Raw genomic sequence first — 16,649 nt, 5'->3', positions numbered from 1 at the left:
AGAGCATGTCAGCTGTACCTAGTCATTTCTCCCATAGTATGATACAGATATTTATACTTAAATAAGTATCTTCAGTTACATACTAGTAACTTTATTTAACATCAAAGGTCTAATATAAAGTATTGATTTTGTGATTTTATGTTTGAAGGTAATCATCTAACTCCGTTTGAGGCGAGCATCATGCATCTCTAAATATTTTTTTACTGGAATTTTTACTACTACTTAGGGCATATCATTCTTTAACATCTCAGAAGCAAACAAATTTTTGCTATTAAACTACGTCATTGTTATGTTGCCAAAACTAAGGAGCTACTTTCTACGTCAAACCAACATAAAGGAAGTATTCCAGTTTTGAGTGACAGTGGAGAAAACAAGAAGGAAAAAAGAGAAACTATTATAATCATGAGACGGTTAATTTAAATCATATAAACTGTTTAACCTGATATGATAATAAAAGCCTCTGTAACCACCGCCGAATATACATATTTTAAAGGCTGGATAATACCGTAATAACATTGCCTGTTGTTTAGATGCATCAGCTTAGAAGCTCTGTTTTTGGACATTTCCTGTTGGGACACGCGCTACTCATTCGGCATACGCCAGCCAATGAAACCTTGAGAAGACCTTCAGTAAGCCAATCGCAAAGCTCCTGTCAGAATGATTTCCTGGTTTGGTTTGTTTAGCTGTGTCGATCATGGCTGCGGAAGGCGATTTTCTGGCGAGATACCGAGCTGTGTCAAATAAATTGAAGAAGTCAGTAAGAATTTAACTTACTTTGTTTCACTGAAAAGTTGAAAGGAATGACTAGACGACGTTAAGGACAATAACGTTTATTATCTTGACTGCTATATGTAGCATTGAAGGCTAATGCTAACAGTCAAAGCTAGCGGTCGCTGTCCGTTTCTGTCATTCTTTTTTTTTTTCCATTATCTGTGCAATACATGTGTTTGCTTATTTTTTTATTAACTTGACGTTAGCTTTGACGCTTAGTTAGTGGTCGTCCCTGGTTTGATTTGAGGAAAACATGCTCCCAAGCAGTTTATCGTTAGACACATCAACCACAAAAGAAATGTAATAGAAATGTCAGACTTCATAATGTTGAGGTGTAAGACCAAGAAGAATAACATGAATGTGACCAAATGCATTTTTCTTGCATAACAAGCGAGAAAAAAAAATCATTTAACCCTCACCCTGGTTGCTTATTTTTAACCTTAAAAATAAGATTGGACTAAAGAATGGAATACTAGTTTGTTAATGTAATCAAATATCTAAGCATTTGTTGATATTTCTGCTGACAGCCATGTAAGTTATTAAATTAATCCAAATGTGGATCAGTTATATAATAAACTAAAAGGAAAATAGATGTTGTTTCTGTTGCTTGATCTCTATCCCCATTACTCTCTGTGTTCTTATCTAAGAGGTAAGCTGTTGTCATGCTTAAAATTAATCAGTTTAATTTCACAATTTGCTTGCTGTTTTTGTTTTAAGAAACACTCTAAGGTAATAATATCACTCTCTGACTCCCTGAACTTTTGGGGTTTATTGAGGTATTTTATAGTGTTAATATTTCTGTGAAACATGTTTGTTTCCAGGTTTCAATAAATATATGCTGCATTAAAGTTGGGCTTCACAATATTAGAAAATCACATGCTTGTAATAACATTGGTAAACGTTAAGATGGCAACATCATTTGCTCTAAATCCCCGTATTTTTCACTCTTCTATTTCTAATCTGTGCTTCCAATATTGTGTGATGTGACCTGTATCATGTTTGGTATTGTAATCTGTGTCAGGTGTGAACACTTAACTGCATTGAGACTACATTCAGTAGGTTTATTGGCATGCAAAGTACGACCTCATTCCAAACAACCCTTTGCCTTATTGTTGTTGTGTGCACTGATATTAACATGTTGCTATATTTCATGTATCCCTAATCAAACTCTTAAGTCTTCATCACTGTCAGATTTAAGCCCTGTAACACATAACAGGTCAAAGATTAATCCAGAGCTTCACTTCAACTAATCGTTTGATGTAAACGCTTCTGGTTTTGCTTTCTCATTGCAGACGTTTTCTCCGGAAGCCAAATGTAGCTGAAGCCAGTGAGCAGTTTGGTGAGTCGATCCGTATCCAGGATTGAAGATTATCTGCTGTTTATAACAGCCGGGTACATTCGCTTCCATGAGATAGATGTTTTTTTTCCACCTGCATAGCTTCTTAAAAATTAATCTTGTGCCATATTTATAATTAGTCCTTACATAGAAAACTTTTTCTTTGAGTAAGATTTTTCTTTCTTCTAGCAGTAATGTTTGCCAAAAGTAAGCATAAACTTGTAACCTGCTGCTTTTAGAACTGCCTTTATATTCGAAAATGACTATTATGTGTCTTAACAAACGTCTATAAAAAGGCTCAAATAACTTAAGTCCCATTGAGTTAGTCTATTCTGTTTTTCTCTTCTACCAAGTTTCCTGGCCAAACAAAGATGTTCATCAGGAGGCTGTCAAGGCTTCAGCGGAGCAGTTACCTGAAACAGAAAATAGACAAAAAGAGGCATTTTCTTGTCATGGTTGTCAAACTCTGTGTCTGCAGATTGTCAGGATATCAGAGACAGATTTATCTTCATGGCTACATAGGTTTTAATTGTAGCAACAGTTAAAGATTGAGATGGATCTAGCCAAACCATGAAGAACAGCTGAAAATCTGTCTCTTTGTGAGACAGTTTTGACTGATCCAATTTTATATCGTCCGGTTTCTTAGCAGCTTATAGCTGCCACAGAGCTGACAGGAAATAATGTTTACAATATTTAAGTAAAGAATAGAATAATTGTGCCACGGGTTGTTCATCATGACCCTAAAGACCAAACTGATCACAGGGCAACAGCAAAAGTAATTGTTAGCATAAAGGTACTACTGTTATATACAACAAACACGGCAGGTTAGTAGGGTTGGATGTTCCTGTAGAGGCATAAAAAAGACCAACAATGCACCAAATTCAGCATTAAAGTACAAAGAACAGTTTTAAAATGTGTTTGCTCAACATGGACAGAAAAAAAGCTTGCTTTAATTCTTCATCGTGTGTCTTTCCTTTCAGTTTAGCTGTCCTGATTTTCAGGATGAAGGTTGTGTGTATCCTGCACACGACCCTCATTTTTTCCACAAATATCTTTAACAGCTCTGTTAGGGTGAGAAATGTCTGAACAGGACACCAGCGCTGTCACTTGGTCTGCCCCTGTGACAACGGGGAGCAGATGTTTTAGAGCAGTTTCACTGTTTGCCTCTTCTGTTTCATTGTTTTTTTTCTTCCTTCTGCATGCGTGCTTCCAGGTCAGCTGGCGAAGGAGCTGAAGCAGCAGGACTGTCTTCAGTATGCCGCCTTCTGTAACCTGGCCATGGCTCGGTGAGCACACACAGCTAAGGTTGAATTTTAATGTTGCTTGGACCTCCTTATGGTTATTTCAGTCTGCTGTTCATTTGGTTGTGATGGCGACACAATGAGATATTTTGGGATGTTTTCTTCAGAGGGTTATATTGACGTATTGTTGATATTTGATGTTATTGGATTTGAGTGATCTGATCATGAATGTATGGGGATAAAGGCTAACAGGTTTATGTATTTGATACCCACTATAATAATGCATCTATCTCCATATATTTGTCTACATCGTTACATGTATTTAATTTTGTTTTACTACCTGGAGCAGTATTTGTGTCTCGGAGTGTTTGCTGTGTGAGTCAGCTGAGTTTGGCTCCAGTCTTTGGCTGACTCTAAGCTACTCTTTCGAAACAAACATGGCAGATAAAGCGTCTTACTGCTGCCAGATGAACCTGGTTTTAAATGTTCTAAGTTTTCTAAGTCTGAAGTGGTCCAAAAAACTAAGCGAAGTTATACTGAGGTAAATTTTGTTACGCAACAGCAATGTGCCATGTATGAGCAGCTACATGGGGGCTGATCAAAGCTAGCGGCTGCACTCAAAGGTTGGACGAGTCGTGTGTCTGCTACCTTCAAACTGTGGTAATTTTAGTCGAGACTATCCTACTCAGAATCCAAATACCAGGTATTAACAGTCTTGCTTCCAGCTGTCCATTTGTAATGAGCTTGCAAAATAGCAAGGTTAAAAAGTGCAAAGGTTCCAAACATTGGAGCGTTGAATTATAACATTGACAGCATTATATTTGCTTTTATTGATTATTTTTTGTAAAACTGCAGCATAAATGAAAATGTAGCTCTGTTTTTTTCACTTGTAATTGGGGCTGTTTTACATAAATGATATTTGTACGACAATATAGTACTCTCATGCACACTTCTTATTTTTTTTTCAAACCTCTGTGTTTTGCGTTCTGACCCTCACCTATAGTCATAAGAAACGTTACTAAAAGATGAGCTGACTGGACTCTGCATTAGAGACAAGCTGATATGCTCTGTCTGGGGAACTTGTAGTAGAGCCGCTGCTTCGCTGCGTTGAAAAGATTTTTTTTGAAAGGTCTTGAAATCCCCCAGAATGAGCTGTAAAGCATCACTGGGGAGGGAGGATTTCTGAATTTTTCTCCTGAACCACCTATAACCTCGGCAACCAGATTTCAAATAAGCTGAGTTGGATGGATGTCTTGGATTTAAGATGCCAGTTGCATATGGACAGCACTCTCTACTGGAAGTACCTAAAATTGCAGTTTACTGTAAGAACTTGAGTCCAACATTATTGCCTGACTTTGCTGTAGCTCTAACTATGTAGATTCAGCTGCTTCAGTGAAAGTTTTCCTTAAAGATGCTTACAGAAAATTTTTATCACTTTGGAAAATAACGCTGGGTCACTGCACCATTTTTATTTTTTTTTTCAGCGACCAATAAATGTGACAATTTCAAAATGACTCAAATCACTTTTGCATTCAGCTCCATATATGTTTTTTTTATTTTTTTATTATTTATTTGTGTACAGGTGCGAGCAGACCCTGTTTAATGCTCCTGGAGAAGCGCTGGCCTTAACTGACGCTGCCCGTCTCTTTCTGTCATCTGAGAAGGAGATCAGAGCCCTGCAGGCTCAGGGCTTCGACGAACACCTTCAAGCTGCCCTCAACTGCTACAGTTTTGCCATTAAGGTCGGCTGTGTAACAGCAGCAGAACTCCGTTCGGTGTAAAATCTGAAAACAGATGGGAGTCTGACTGCATTCTTGTGCTGTGACTGAATGCTGATGTGAAAATGTGTTACAGGTGTACATTGAGATGAACCAGCCTGTGATGGCAGCCAGCCTGTGTTTGGAACTTGGCAACGCGCTCAAGGTTTGATCGTTGCTTCCAGCTGTCCCGTATGATTAATGAAGAAGGTTTTCATTTTTGCTTTAAGGGTCACGTAAGCCACTTGGCGCATCAGTCTTTTCTCCATCCTTCTACAGGAGATGAACAGACCGGGAGAAGCGATCGTTCACTTCCAGAGGGCTGCGGAGTTACAGGCGCAGACGCCTATAGAAGCTCTGCTGTCCATGGGAGAGATCGCCACGTGTAAAATCCTCACACGTGAGTTGCGTGCGCTCATTCGAATGAGATCATGTCGTTTGCGGTACGTCGAGGTCAATTCCAGATGTTTGACTTTGTATTCAACTCCTCTGATTTGCAGGTGACTATGACGGTGCTTTGTCGGTGTTCACAGAGATGCAGCTGATGTGTCAGGAGAGAGGACTGCAGCTGCCAGGCACCACAAGCCCTATTGGTGAGGCTCCGACCAGAGCCTACTGGTCACCATTCTCAGATGCTCAGACTTTTGTATTGTTCTATGTTGTCTCTAGTGTTGTTTATTCCTGTGATTGAACTGAAAAAGCTGACCAGTTTCTTTTGTTTCAATCAAAAGGCGCCTTTCTGGACATTGTAGCAAAATGTGAGATATCTAGAGTTCTGCTGCTGATGTTACTTGAGGTAAGCTTCGAGAAAAAAATTGCTATTGTTATGTAAAGACACTTCTGACATGTTTTTGCGCCAAACACTAGGGCCTTCTAAAAGTATTCACACACATGCAAGTCTTTCACAGTGCATAAGCAATCATACATTTCAGTCTGATAATTAAATTTTCCAAGTACAAAACAAACTTGCGCAAATTTGTGAGGTGAAATGAAACTGAGACATTGTTTTCAAAAGTGTGGTGTGAATTTTTAGTCAGCCTTCCTGAGTCCGTGCTTTGTAGAACTGCCTTCTGCTGCAGAAGATGGTTCTATGAAGGCAGTGTTTATACCAGATTTTCATGTAAAGAGAGTGACATTTTTGCCTATTCATCTTTGAAAATACATCAAGGTCAGTTATCCTGCAATTAATTTACAAATAAACGACCCTTAACCGTTAAAGCTGTAAAAGAGCAAAGCATTTTCAGGCATTAAAACAGCTCAACTGCTGCAGGTCATCACATTTTAATGGAACTGCCTCAGTGTGTGTGTGTTTCTTTGCAGCCTCCACCTCAGAAGTTACTACCAGAACATGCCCAGACCCTGGAGAGGTACGCATGGGAGTCCTTTGACCCTCACAGCCAAGGTAGGCACTCCTTAATACTTAACTGTTTGGGAGAGTTGGAGGGGAAAAAGTGAACGATTTTAGTTCCCGTCAAACTCTGAGCATGAATCAGGCGAATGACCCTGGCAGTGGTGTAAATATGAATGCTGTTTGCTCTTTCAGTGACCTTCCTGCCTGAGAATATGTTCCTGCTTCTGCAGTCTGTAGTGGTGAGTTTTGTGATACGTGCACTTGGCCAAGTCAAAAGGTTCCTGACCTTTTCCGCCTCGCACACAGAAGTTGTTTTTCATAGCCTCTACATGACAGTGATTAATGTTTTGGTTGCATTTCCCCCTTTGGCAGCATAATTACTCTTCTCTATTTGGCACCTATGTTGCTAGACTTTTCATAGTATCTTTCAGGTTCTCGCAGTTAATATTTTGTGTTTTTTATTTGTACAACCACACAGTAGTTTATTAGAGTTTTATCAGCTCAACATGATGGTGAAGTGGAAGTAAAATGACAGAAGGTTGTTTTTTTTTCCTCTTAGCAGTGAAGGTTCATCCTCCGGCAGGAAAAAGACTCTAAATATAAAGTTAGAGAGCTGGGCAATAAGTCAATAACAATAGCTGCTGCAATAGACATGCAATTAATATCAATAAAAAATATGTCCAGCAGAATGTTCAATAATTTCACTTAACTGTGATCCAGAACCACAGAGCATTCTGGGGGATGTAGGCAAAGGAAAGGCTTTATCCACTCAAGCTCTCACGGTCAGCTAAGCAACGTTGGTGGCATCAACTAACTCACTCGCTCTTTGGTTGCCTAGCAGCAACCTGTTGAGTAACTTGCGCAGCAGTAGTTTCAGGTTTTGCCAAAGTAACTCACAAATACTTAATGAAAAACAGTGTGGAGCGAAAGGAGAAAATTAGTACAGCAACTGTGGATAAAACAGGAAAGGAAAGGAAAGTTTGGCTGTATTTCAGATTTTTAAAATAATTTTTAAAAAATGTATGAAACAGTATTGATATTGACTGATATGAAAGCCTTATATTGTGGCAAATTTTCAACCGACCCTAAGTTATAGTTGAAAGACTGATCAAAGTATAATTGCGTCTTTTACTGGCCTACACCTAAATATATTGACGGTGTTGGTTTGCAGCTGTAATTACACCAAAAGGTGCTCGTACTTCTACAAAGTACTAAATTAGGCAGCAGAATAGTGAATGCATGTCACTCTTTTTCAGGGTTGAATTTGTAAATAAAAAAGTGTTTTAGTTTCCTTCCACTTCTCAATTATGCATTGCTGTGTGCCAGTCTGTCTCAAAAATCTCCCCAAAATTCCCAATTAAATAGACGTTTGCAATGTGACAACAAGTGGAAAACGCTCAAGGTGTTTGACTAATACAGCAAGGCTCTGCATAAGTCGAGTACCTTTAATAAAATAAGAGTTTCTGTTGTTGTTATGCTGCCTAAGCTCATGTTACGAGGCAGTAAACATAGAAATATGAGACGTTAACAAGCTCATTTGAATCTGTAGTTGTGTTTTTATTAGTGCGGTGTCTAACAGCAGATCTGTTCTGCAGATGGCGTGTCAGGAGAAAGACACAGAGTCCCTCAAGTCCTTGCAGACTGAGCTGTGGTGAGCACTCATAAATGTCTCTTTCCATCATGTGATCTGCACAGAGAAGCATTTCCAGGCTTCGCCATCATTTTCCAATATTGATCACATGTTTTTGTGGCTCTTCTCTCTGCAGGCCCTTTCTGACGGCAGAGCAGAATCACCTGCTCCACCTGGTGGTTCTGGAGCGAATTGCACCGTCTGGTCAAGGGATTTAGCACAGCCTGGCTTTTACTCACTTCCTCTGGGAACAATACTGTGTGTAATGGAATAGTCCCGTTTCTGAGCGGTCTGTTGTAAGACCCGAAGAAGGGTTGTTTTCACGGTTTAGGAACTCTGGTAGAGAGATTTTTTATGTTTTATTCACTCATTTCAACCTGGACCAATTCTTATACAATGTAAAAGTGAGATTGTTTGAGGTAAAACACAGCTTCTGTTTGTTTTAATTGACTTTATTAGTAAAAGACATGGCTTAGATTCCAATGTAAATACAAACAAATTGTCTAATGCATAGTTCTGTTAAATGGTAAAACGTAACACTTCCGCTCTTCATCCCTGGATCGTTTTAAGGTTCACTTGTACAAACGTACTTTACATAAGATAGCAGCCGACTACAGACAGAAAACAAAACATAGCTTAAAAAAAATACACTCAATACAAAATGCTACAAAAATATAATTGGTTACATTGTACATAGACGTAGAAGGTATATACCATACTTGTAAAATAATGAGAAACGATTAAATGTAATGTGAAGTAAGGCTTTTGTTTCAAGAGTGTTCATTGTTATTGCTGTTTAGGCAAGTCGCTGTACCCTCTCAGATACAGGGCAGTAGTAACCATCAGCCTCACGACACAATTTCCTCACATGATGGATTCACTTGACATATCTTTCTAAAATACAGTATATCCCAGGAGCTTCTTCTGAAGGTGCTCATCTTTTCACATCAGAACTTTGTTAGAAACTGTAGTTTTTAGCTCAGCAACAGAAAAGATGAATGACCCAACGCTCATGTCTTTGGACGTCAGCAACCGTTGTAGAATAAAACCTGGACATAAGCTGCAATTCTGATCAGAGGTTAGATCTACTCATTACAGGAGTAAGTTTCATATCATTTTTTTTTCTTTTCCTTTTTTTTTTCCCCCAGGACAGGATGATGCTTCATGTAGCTTCAGGAATTTTTAAAAGACAAGAATCTGATGCACGAGTTTGAATAAACACTCAAAAATAAATATGCACCCTCACTGACCTTTTGGTATAATTCTGGCTGGATACTTCTCATCAAAATGGTTCATTCAAATTAGTTGGTTTTCAGGAAGAGCCCCATCTTTTAAGCACAGAACACACATTTCCAATTGGGTTACGGATTCCCAGGACCTTATTTTCTCATCCTGCTTTATCCGTTCCGAAATTAAAAATTTGAGCATTTAGGTGTAGGACGGATTAGCGAAAATTCACAACAAATTCAAAATTGTTTCCATTTTTGCTTAACATAGAAATTAGCTCAGCAACCTGAAAATTGGGGAATACTGAATGCCTGCCAATGAGGAGTGTGTGAACAGTTCTGACTGGATCTGTACCACTCGCAAATTAAACTTAAATGATCAGATCAGACATGAGCGCGGCGGAAATCTAGTCAGTACAGTCAGAAGAACAGCAAGTGACATTTCACACAAACTTTAAAATACTGATAACGTCTGGACTGAGTTCCCAGACCTACAAGTAGCTACATCGCAGAGATAAATGATTAATTAGTTAAGGTTACACAGATGAAAGCTCCTTATCTTACCCACTTACAGACCCACTCTCCAACTCCAACTTGTTAAGATCAAATCAAGAGTATTGGCTCGTTAGCATTCCAACATATTCCTAACCGAGGATGAAGCTGACAAGTCTTGAAAGGACAAAGGAGCACAGACCCCGACCTCCTCCGATTCAGTCATTCCTCTTCCGCAGGACGATGTAGGTGATGGTGAGGAAGAGAGTGAGGACGAAGGAGATCCACGCCAGGATGTAGCTGTGCCCGTACCCTCCTTTTTTCTCAGTGGTGTGAAGCTGCGCTGTGTAGATCGAGGCTGCGGTCATTATGCACAGGCCTGCAGGAGAGGAGGAAGGAAGGAAATGGGGAGTGATGATGCACAGAGATGAGATTTTTTAGAAGTAGTCATGTTTTCTCTGAAAAGGAAAAAAGTCAACAGCGGCAAGATTGTTAAAGAGGACTTGTGTACAGCTCCAGGCCATTCAGTTCAAACAGTAAAACCATTAATGTAAGGTAGATCCTGATATATTTCAAACTTTTATTTCTGTTCATTACGATGATTATTATAAGTAGGGGTTAGCAATATACTTTGTGTTATTATACCCATACATACCCATTTGTAATGCGCTTCTTTAGGACACAAGTCACACACAAAAAAGTGTGTGTGACTTACCCACAAATTAAGAATCTGATGATTAGTGATTTAAATCACTAATCTGCACACAGTAATTACATCTAGTTATATTTTGAAATTTATTGATATTTATTGATACTCTCAATGCTAAAAACAGTGGAGAAAATAGTAAAACTAACAATCCCAACAATACAGAGAGTTTGGGGCTATTTTAAGCATCATTAGTTTGAATTTATTTTGACAACGCTAAATCAACATTCTTATCGTGATTTTTAAAAAATGATCGCTGTAAAAGATAAGCAAAGCCAAACCCTAACTACAAGACCGAGGTTCTCACAATGTTACAATCTTACATCAGACCAGTAAATACCAGCTATTTCAAGATGTCGGCCTACAGGAAAGCATATCCATCTTCTTGGTTCTTGGTCTGGCTGCACTGACCTTAGACCTCTGGAAAACCCTCTGGCTTAACAGAAGGAATGTAAAAAGCTGTTTTCTGAACGCTTCTCTTTGTGCTGGCTTTTGAAACGCTGACTCTTCCACCAGTCCACATTGCAGCAATCTACCTCAAGCCTTTGAACAGACTGTGGTTATCCCTGTTACTGGTGCAGATTTTCCTAGCACACGTTTTCCTTCCACTCAGCTTTCAATTATCATGCCTGGATAAAGCACTCTGTGACGAGCAAGCTTTTTTTTTTTTTTTACAAATGACCTCTTGTGGCGGTTCGTCCTCAAGGAAGATGTCAGTAACTATTTTTTGGTCAGCAGTGAAGCCATAAGGTGTCCATATAGTTGCCTGCTGATTACTGATTGTTTATTTCCTTCAACAATCTGGGCCAACACGATCCGTTAGAAGTAGGAACTGCCACCAAAACATCTAAAAGGATCACACCGATTATAGTCATGTTTAAAATGCATGCCATATTCAAGTATTTTTGATGTGGTTACTTGATGCATTGCAGTACATGGCTGTGCACTAAAAAAACAAATAAATAAATAAAACCTCTGGAGGCTTCCAGGATGGGAAAATCCAATTGTTTTGAGTCGTGACTGAAGCAACAAAGCTTTGGAGCCTTGAATAATGTAACATCCCAGGCATTCTCAGCTCACTGGCAGCTGTTTGGTGAGTTACGCTTCAACTAAATCTTTGCTTTTGAGATGAAAAAAAGGAACACGTTAAGACACGATCTTTTTTTACACTCAGTGATTTCGAACGTCGTTCTTCTCTATTGTTTATTGTTGCTACATTGTCATGCTTTCACACAATAAAGCAAACACGGTCACAGCATTTGAGGACGTCACTCTTACTTTAAAACGCCTTAAATGTTTTACTTTCTCACTTCCTGTGAGATGAAAATAGACGAGTTCATGATTCCTAAAAGTCGATGATGTTTCTGTGTATTACCACCTGGTCAAATTCTTTAGTCGAACAGAAACATGAGTCTGAAACTGACCCACCCTTCTGTATCCCCCACTGGGGATTGTATAGACATTGGAGGAGTCTTTGGGTGTTGCCTGAGATAAAAAAAAAAATGAAATAAAAAAAAATCCTAACCATTGTCTGATGCATATGTGCATCAGACAAAATAGTCTTAAAACATACCGAAAGGACTGAGACAAGTTGAATTTACGAGGATCTTGTTAATGAGTCTACAGTTAAAAGAGCTGAGTGAGCTGGCAGATCGACAGAAAACGCGGCCCAGCCAAAGGCACCGACAGCTGAAACAATGGAAAGGACGATAAAACTCCTGGAAGATATCTGAACAGTGATTGTTCCCAGATAGATGAATCTCCCATCTTGTTTGTAGGAACAAACAAGTTGGGAACAAACTGCTAGGCGTCAGAATGGGCCAGGGTGAAAGGTTTTCCCAGCAACTCGTCTGGCTATAAAAGGGACAGGCTCTTTCACATTTTGGCATTTTACAAACACAAACTTCAAAGTATGTCATTTAGGTTTTATGTGATACAACAACACAGCTTTGGACACATTTTTTAAATAAAAGAAAATTAGTTAATACTTTGCCACATGACCTGTTCCCTCAACTACAGCTGTGATTCTTTTAGGGTATGTCTCTACCAGCTTTGAACATGTACAGACGTGAATTTTTACCCATTCTTCTTTGCAAAATTGTAGAAGCTTTGTCAGATTTGGTGGAGAACATCAAGCATTAAATTCTAAGTCTTGCCACAGATTCTCAACTGGATTTTGATCCTGACTTTGACTGGGTCACTCCAACACATGAATGAACTTCTTGGTGTTTGTCAGGGGGTTGTAGTTCTACTCGAAGCTAAATCTCTGACTAGTCTCGAATCTTTAGCAGCCAGGCGTGCTGTATATTTAGCTCCATTCTTTAACCAATCCGCTCTAACCAACTTTCCTGTCTCTGTTCAACACCAGCTTCCCTTAGCATGATGCCACCACCACTATGTTTCACATGGGAATGCTGTTTTCAGGAGTATATTGTTAGTTGTCTGTCACTGTGTTCACTTGTGTTCTCTAACAAACCTGTTGGGCCTTCGTGAAACAGCCAGATTTAAACTGAGATTAAATTACACACACGGACTGTTTGCCAATTACGTGACTTTTGCAGGCAGTTCATTGCACTGGATTTTATTTTAGGGTGTCAGTGTGAAGGAAACTGAATAAGAATGCAAGTCATGGTTTTAGATGTTTAATTGTAAAAAATATATATTTTATGCTACTCTGTGTGGCTCTATCACATAAAAACCAAAAATGTGAAAAAGTATTTATAACACACTGTATGCTGCACCAAAACTACTGTTGCGGTCAGCTGTAAGTATGAAGGACCAGGAAGAAAAGTGCTCACAATTTATAACTTAATAACAATCTACATAATGAGCAAACATAAGCTGTCATTTACAGCTTAGGATTTGCATCTCATTTGAGCTGATCTGTGTATGGAAGCTCAAGCATCACATGTTTTCTCTGACCTTTAAAACATGATCTCAAACAAGTTGTTATTCATTTTTAGTCATTTAGCCCTATGGCTAAATGACTAAATAATAATGCATTTTTTTTGTAATGCTACAAAATCTCATATTTATTTCTGCTTGAATGTTTTATTTTTTTTCAACCGTCTGCATCGTTCCGTTCCGAAGGCATCGAGGTTTAATGGCATTATTGACCTCGGTCAGCCAAGCATGTGGCATCCGTAAGAAACAAAATCCAGCGATATGAAACAGGGACATGAATCAATATCTCTCACAGCAGCACTCTGCATTTGACTCCAGGTTACTTACAAGCGATTAGCTGTAAAATGCCAGTGAAGATGAACCTCTGCCCTTTGGGCAGGGTAAACAGCTGAGCCACGAACACAAACAGGGCCAGGATGGTGAAAACGCAGGCCAGGACCGAGGTGGCCTGCACCGACTGGAGGAAGTCTGCAGTGAGACGGAGAGTTTAAAGAAAAGGAAAAAAACAACCTTTTTTAATTAACACTGCTGATGTTAAATTTTTTCTTTTTTTTCTTTTTTTTTTGTATTCAAACCTGATTGGACATCTGAGTATTTCTTCAGATCGCCATAATGCCAGTCTAAGCCTATTAAGTTCCACCTGCCCCACAGGTCTGTGTATTCATTGTCAGTAACCCACCAGGCCTGAAAACAAGAATAAACGTCAAAACATACAGAGGCACATCATGGTTACATTGCAAACATTTGGAAGTTGTATTGCCGGCAAAGGTTTCTTTCCTCCTCGTCTTGTTTTTCCCTCTAATGTGTGTGTGCGTGTGTGTGTGTGTGTGTGTGTGTGTGTGTGTGTTTATCAGTGTGGGTAGACCAATTCACTGTTCTCTTACAAAGCTTTTTTTATTATTGTATACACATTGCTCTGCTTGTTTTTGTGCATGTGGAGGTTTGAAGATCTGCAACACAGTGGGCTGCGAAAACATATTTTGACATTCAAGTCAGGCTTTATTCTCGATGTGTTACAAACTTGCACCGTGAGGCCACAGATGCATGGAAAGGCAATGTTGAAAACTTAGGCTGTTCTGAACTAAAAAAAATACTGAGGACAGATATAACTTAATGAGATTAGTCAGACTTAAATCAATGTGAAGGATGTTTCCTGAAGGGCTATCCCATTGTTGTTAGCATGTGTCTTTGTGTAAGCTAATATCATGAGTCCTGAATATGAAGGAGTGTTTTAAGCTTTCCACATTATAGTTATTTTTGAGACTCTTATTGCTAAGTGGAAAAGGAAATTGTACTTAAGTCTCATAATTAAGGGTCAACTAATAGTGAGACTTCTACATCTGGAAAAAAGATCTGCACTAAGTGATTACAGAGACAGGCTAACTGTTGGCCAATACTGACGCTAAAGTTGGCATCTACTTGGAAGCTTCCTTTAAAACGTAAACTAATGGATGTCTTACAGTTTTTAAGGAATCTGGAATGTATTCCACTTTCAAGATTGTTTATTTCAGATATCTAGACTGATCAAACGTTAACTGGATAAATTTATATTAAACAATGATTCTTTAAAACCTTCCCTCTATTTGTCAATGTTTTTTGGCATCAGGGCCCCTTTGTAAGCTATAAAGTGAAAAATAATGGGCAGAGGTCAGTAAAGACACCAAATGAGCAAGAATGTAGAATTTCTGAATGAACAGAGCAGGAAGTGCTACCCCTCAGTTCTGTTGCCTCTTGTGATGTCATCATCCAAATTGAAAATAAATTAGCAGGGATTTTTGTCATTCAGTGCAATTTTTTTAAACTCCTGCAGTGAAAATCTGTTTCCCAGCTTTGTTTTTGCCATCCGTACAGATCAGTTAGTAGGAGGAAAGAATCACTTCTGGCCCCCCGTAAGTAAGAAAATAAAAACCACTCACGTTATCAATGGTGGCCACCAGGAGTAGGATGACGGTGGTGATGTGCAAAACGACGATCCCTGCCAGCACCAACATTGTGACCCTCTGAAAATTAATAAATGAGAGGAATGCGAACGGATGCACATCACTACTTATTTTCCACTCACACGCGCTTTATAGGACGTATCAATTAACACACAGCACGAGTTCCAGTTATACAATTTAACATTGAAAGACGTTGAAAACAGAGAGGAGAGAGACAGAGAGAGCCATTACATGCGAATCCCAACACGCCCCGGGAGTCAGGAGGATTTTTGAACAACATCTGGAGTCAGACACGTCGCACAGTCAGGCGGTTTGACGCTCCAAAGCGCTTCATTTTACAACTCAGTCCTATTTTCTAGCAACTTAAAGTCAATTCCACCCCAATTACGTGCTCTGAAAACTACTGATCTTCGCTTATCTTCTCGTTTTCGCCGCTTTCCGCAGTTTCCGTGGACCAGAAAGGCGCGTTTGTTTGGACGTGTTTGGGCATTCCCAAATGGGACCCCCTCAGTTATACACACACGCGCGCACGCATGCACGCACGCACACACACAGGCCCGACACCGAAGTCAACAACTTTAGAAAGAGCGCGAGAATCCAGCAAGGCAAAAACGACTCACAACTCTAACTTGCACAAAAACAATTATGACTATTTTATTTGTGCATCCTCTTTGGCGCACTTATTGTGCTTGTTTTGCCCTTCAACGCTTTTACAATGCACTCGGCTAACTTTATTTCTCTTCATATAATAGCAAATAAGACTGATAACACAGTTCCGCAGAGTACGTCCGGTAATCTAGGACTTCTCCGAAATAGAAACAGAATGAGTAAAAGTTACCTGAAAGCGCTTCAAGTCTCGGCGCGGCAGCTGCTTGGGAATGTGTAAAAGTGTGTCCCCACCCTGCCTCTAATTCTCAACACACACATCTCCCTGTTTTCTCACTCTCTTTCCACTCCTTTTTACTCTCCCCTCTTAGCCCCACCCAGAAAGTCTCAAATATAAAAATATATAGCCTAAGTACATATTTTTTTTCAATAAAAGAAAGACTCCAACCACGGAAATGCTTTCATGTTGTACTTAAAACTGTGCGTTAAACGGGTCGCACCTAAAAATCTGACTTTGTGATGAGTTTGTATTTTCAAATGTTTGAGTCGAGTGGCTCAACTTTCCCCATGTGTTGATGGAAGTTAGAGGAAGAATCCCCTGTAACTTCCATTTTCTGTGCCATTGTGCACCCAGAATAACTTCTGCAATGATGGCACATTAGGCAGAGTTGTAGCCAGTGGAGCAGCGA

The 16,649-nt window shown here is 39.3% G+C and overlaps 2 protein-coding genes across 3 annotated transcripts; one reads left to right on the top strand and one right to left on the bottom strand.

Annotated features, from left to right (window-relative positions):
• Positions 1–642: 642 nt before the first annotated feature.
• Positions 643–8,846, top strand: f8a (coagulation factor VIII associated). Its single transcript, XM_007551662.2, has 12 exons — positions 643–753; positions 2,064–2,110; positions 3,321–3,393; positions 4,931–5,090; positions 5,203–5,271; positions 5,385–5,505; positions 5,606–5,698; positions 5,837–5,901; positions 6,426–6,507; positions 6,649–6,695; positions 8,052–8,107; positions 8,223–8,846. The coding sequence occupies exons 1-12, from the start codon at positions 695–697 to the stop codon at positions 8,302–8,304; spliced, it is 954 nt and encodes a 317-aa protein (XP_007551724.1). The 5' UTR covers positions 643–694; the 3' UTR covers positions 8,305–8,846.
• On the bottom strand, positions 8,626–16,299 carry LOC103137759 (epithelial membrane protein 1). Of its 2 annotated transcripts, none has more exons than XM_007551663.2 (5): positions 16,193–16,299; positions 15,331–15,414; positions 13,990–14,098; positions 13,742–13,882; positions 8,626–10,183 (listed from the first exon to the last, which is right to left on the bottom strand). In XM_007551663.2, exons 2-5 carry the CDS (start codon positions 15,403–15,405, stop codon positions 10,023–10,025), a joined length of 486 nt encoding a protein of 161 aa, XP_007551725.1. In that variant the 5' UTR covers positions 15,406–15,414; positions 16,193–16,299; the 3' UTR covers positions 8,626–10,022. The 2 variants fall into 2 exon arrangements, with proteins under 2 accessions (XP_007551725.1, XP_016526780.1); XM_016671294.1 differs by lacking the exon at positions 16,193–16,299 and adding an exon at positions 15,586–15,824.
• Between the last annotated feature and the right edge of the window lie 350 nt (positions 16,300–16,649).

The sequence above is a fragment of the Poecilia formosa genome, unplaced genomic scaffold (assembly GCF_000485575.1).
Source record: "Poecilia formosa unplaced genomic scaffold, Poecilia_formosa-5.1.2 Scaffold43, whole genome shotgun sequence".
In the NCBI taxonomy this organism is placed as follows: Eukaryota; Metazoa; Chordata; class Actinopteri; order Cyprinodontiformes; family Poeciliidae; genus Poecilia; species Poecilia formosa.
This window is presented reverse-complemented; position numbering and strand designations above follow the sequence as displayed.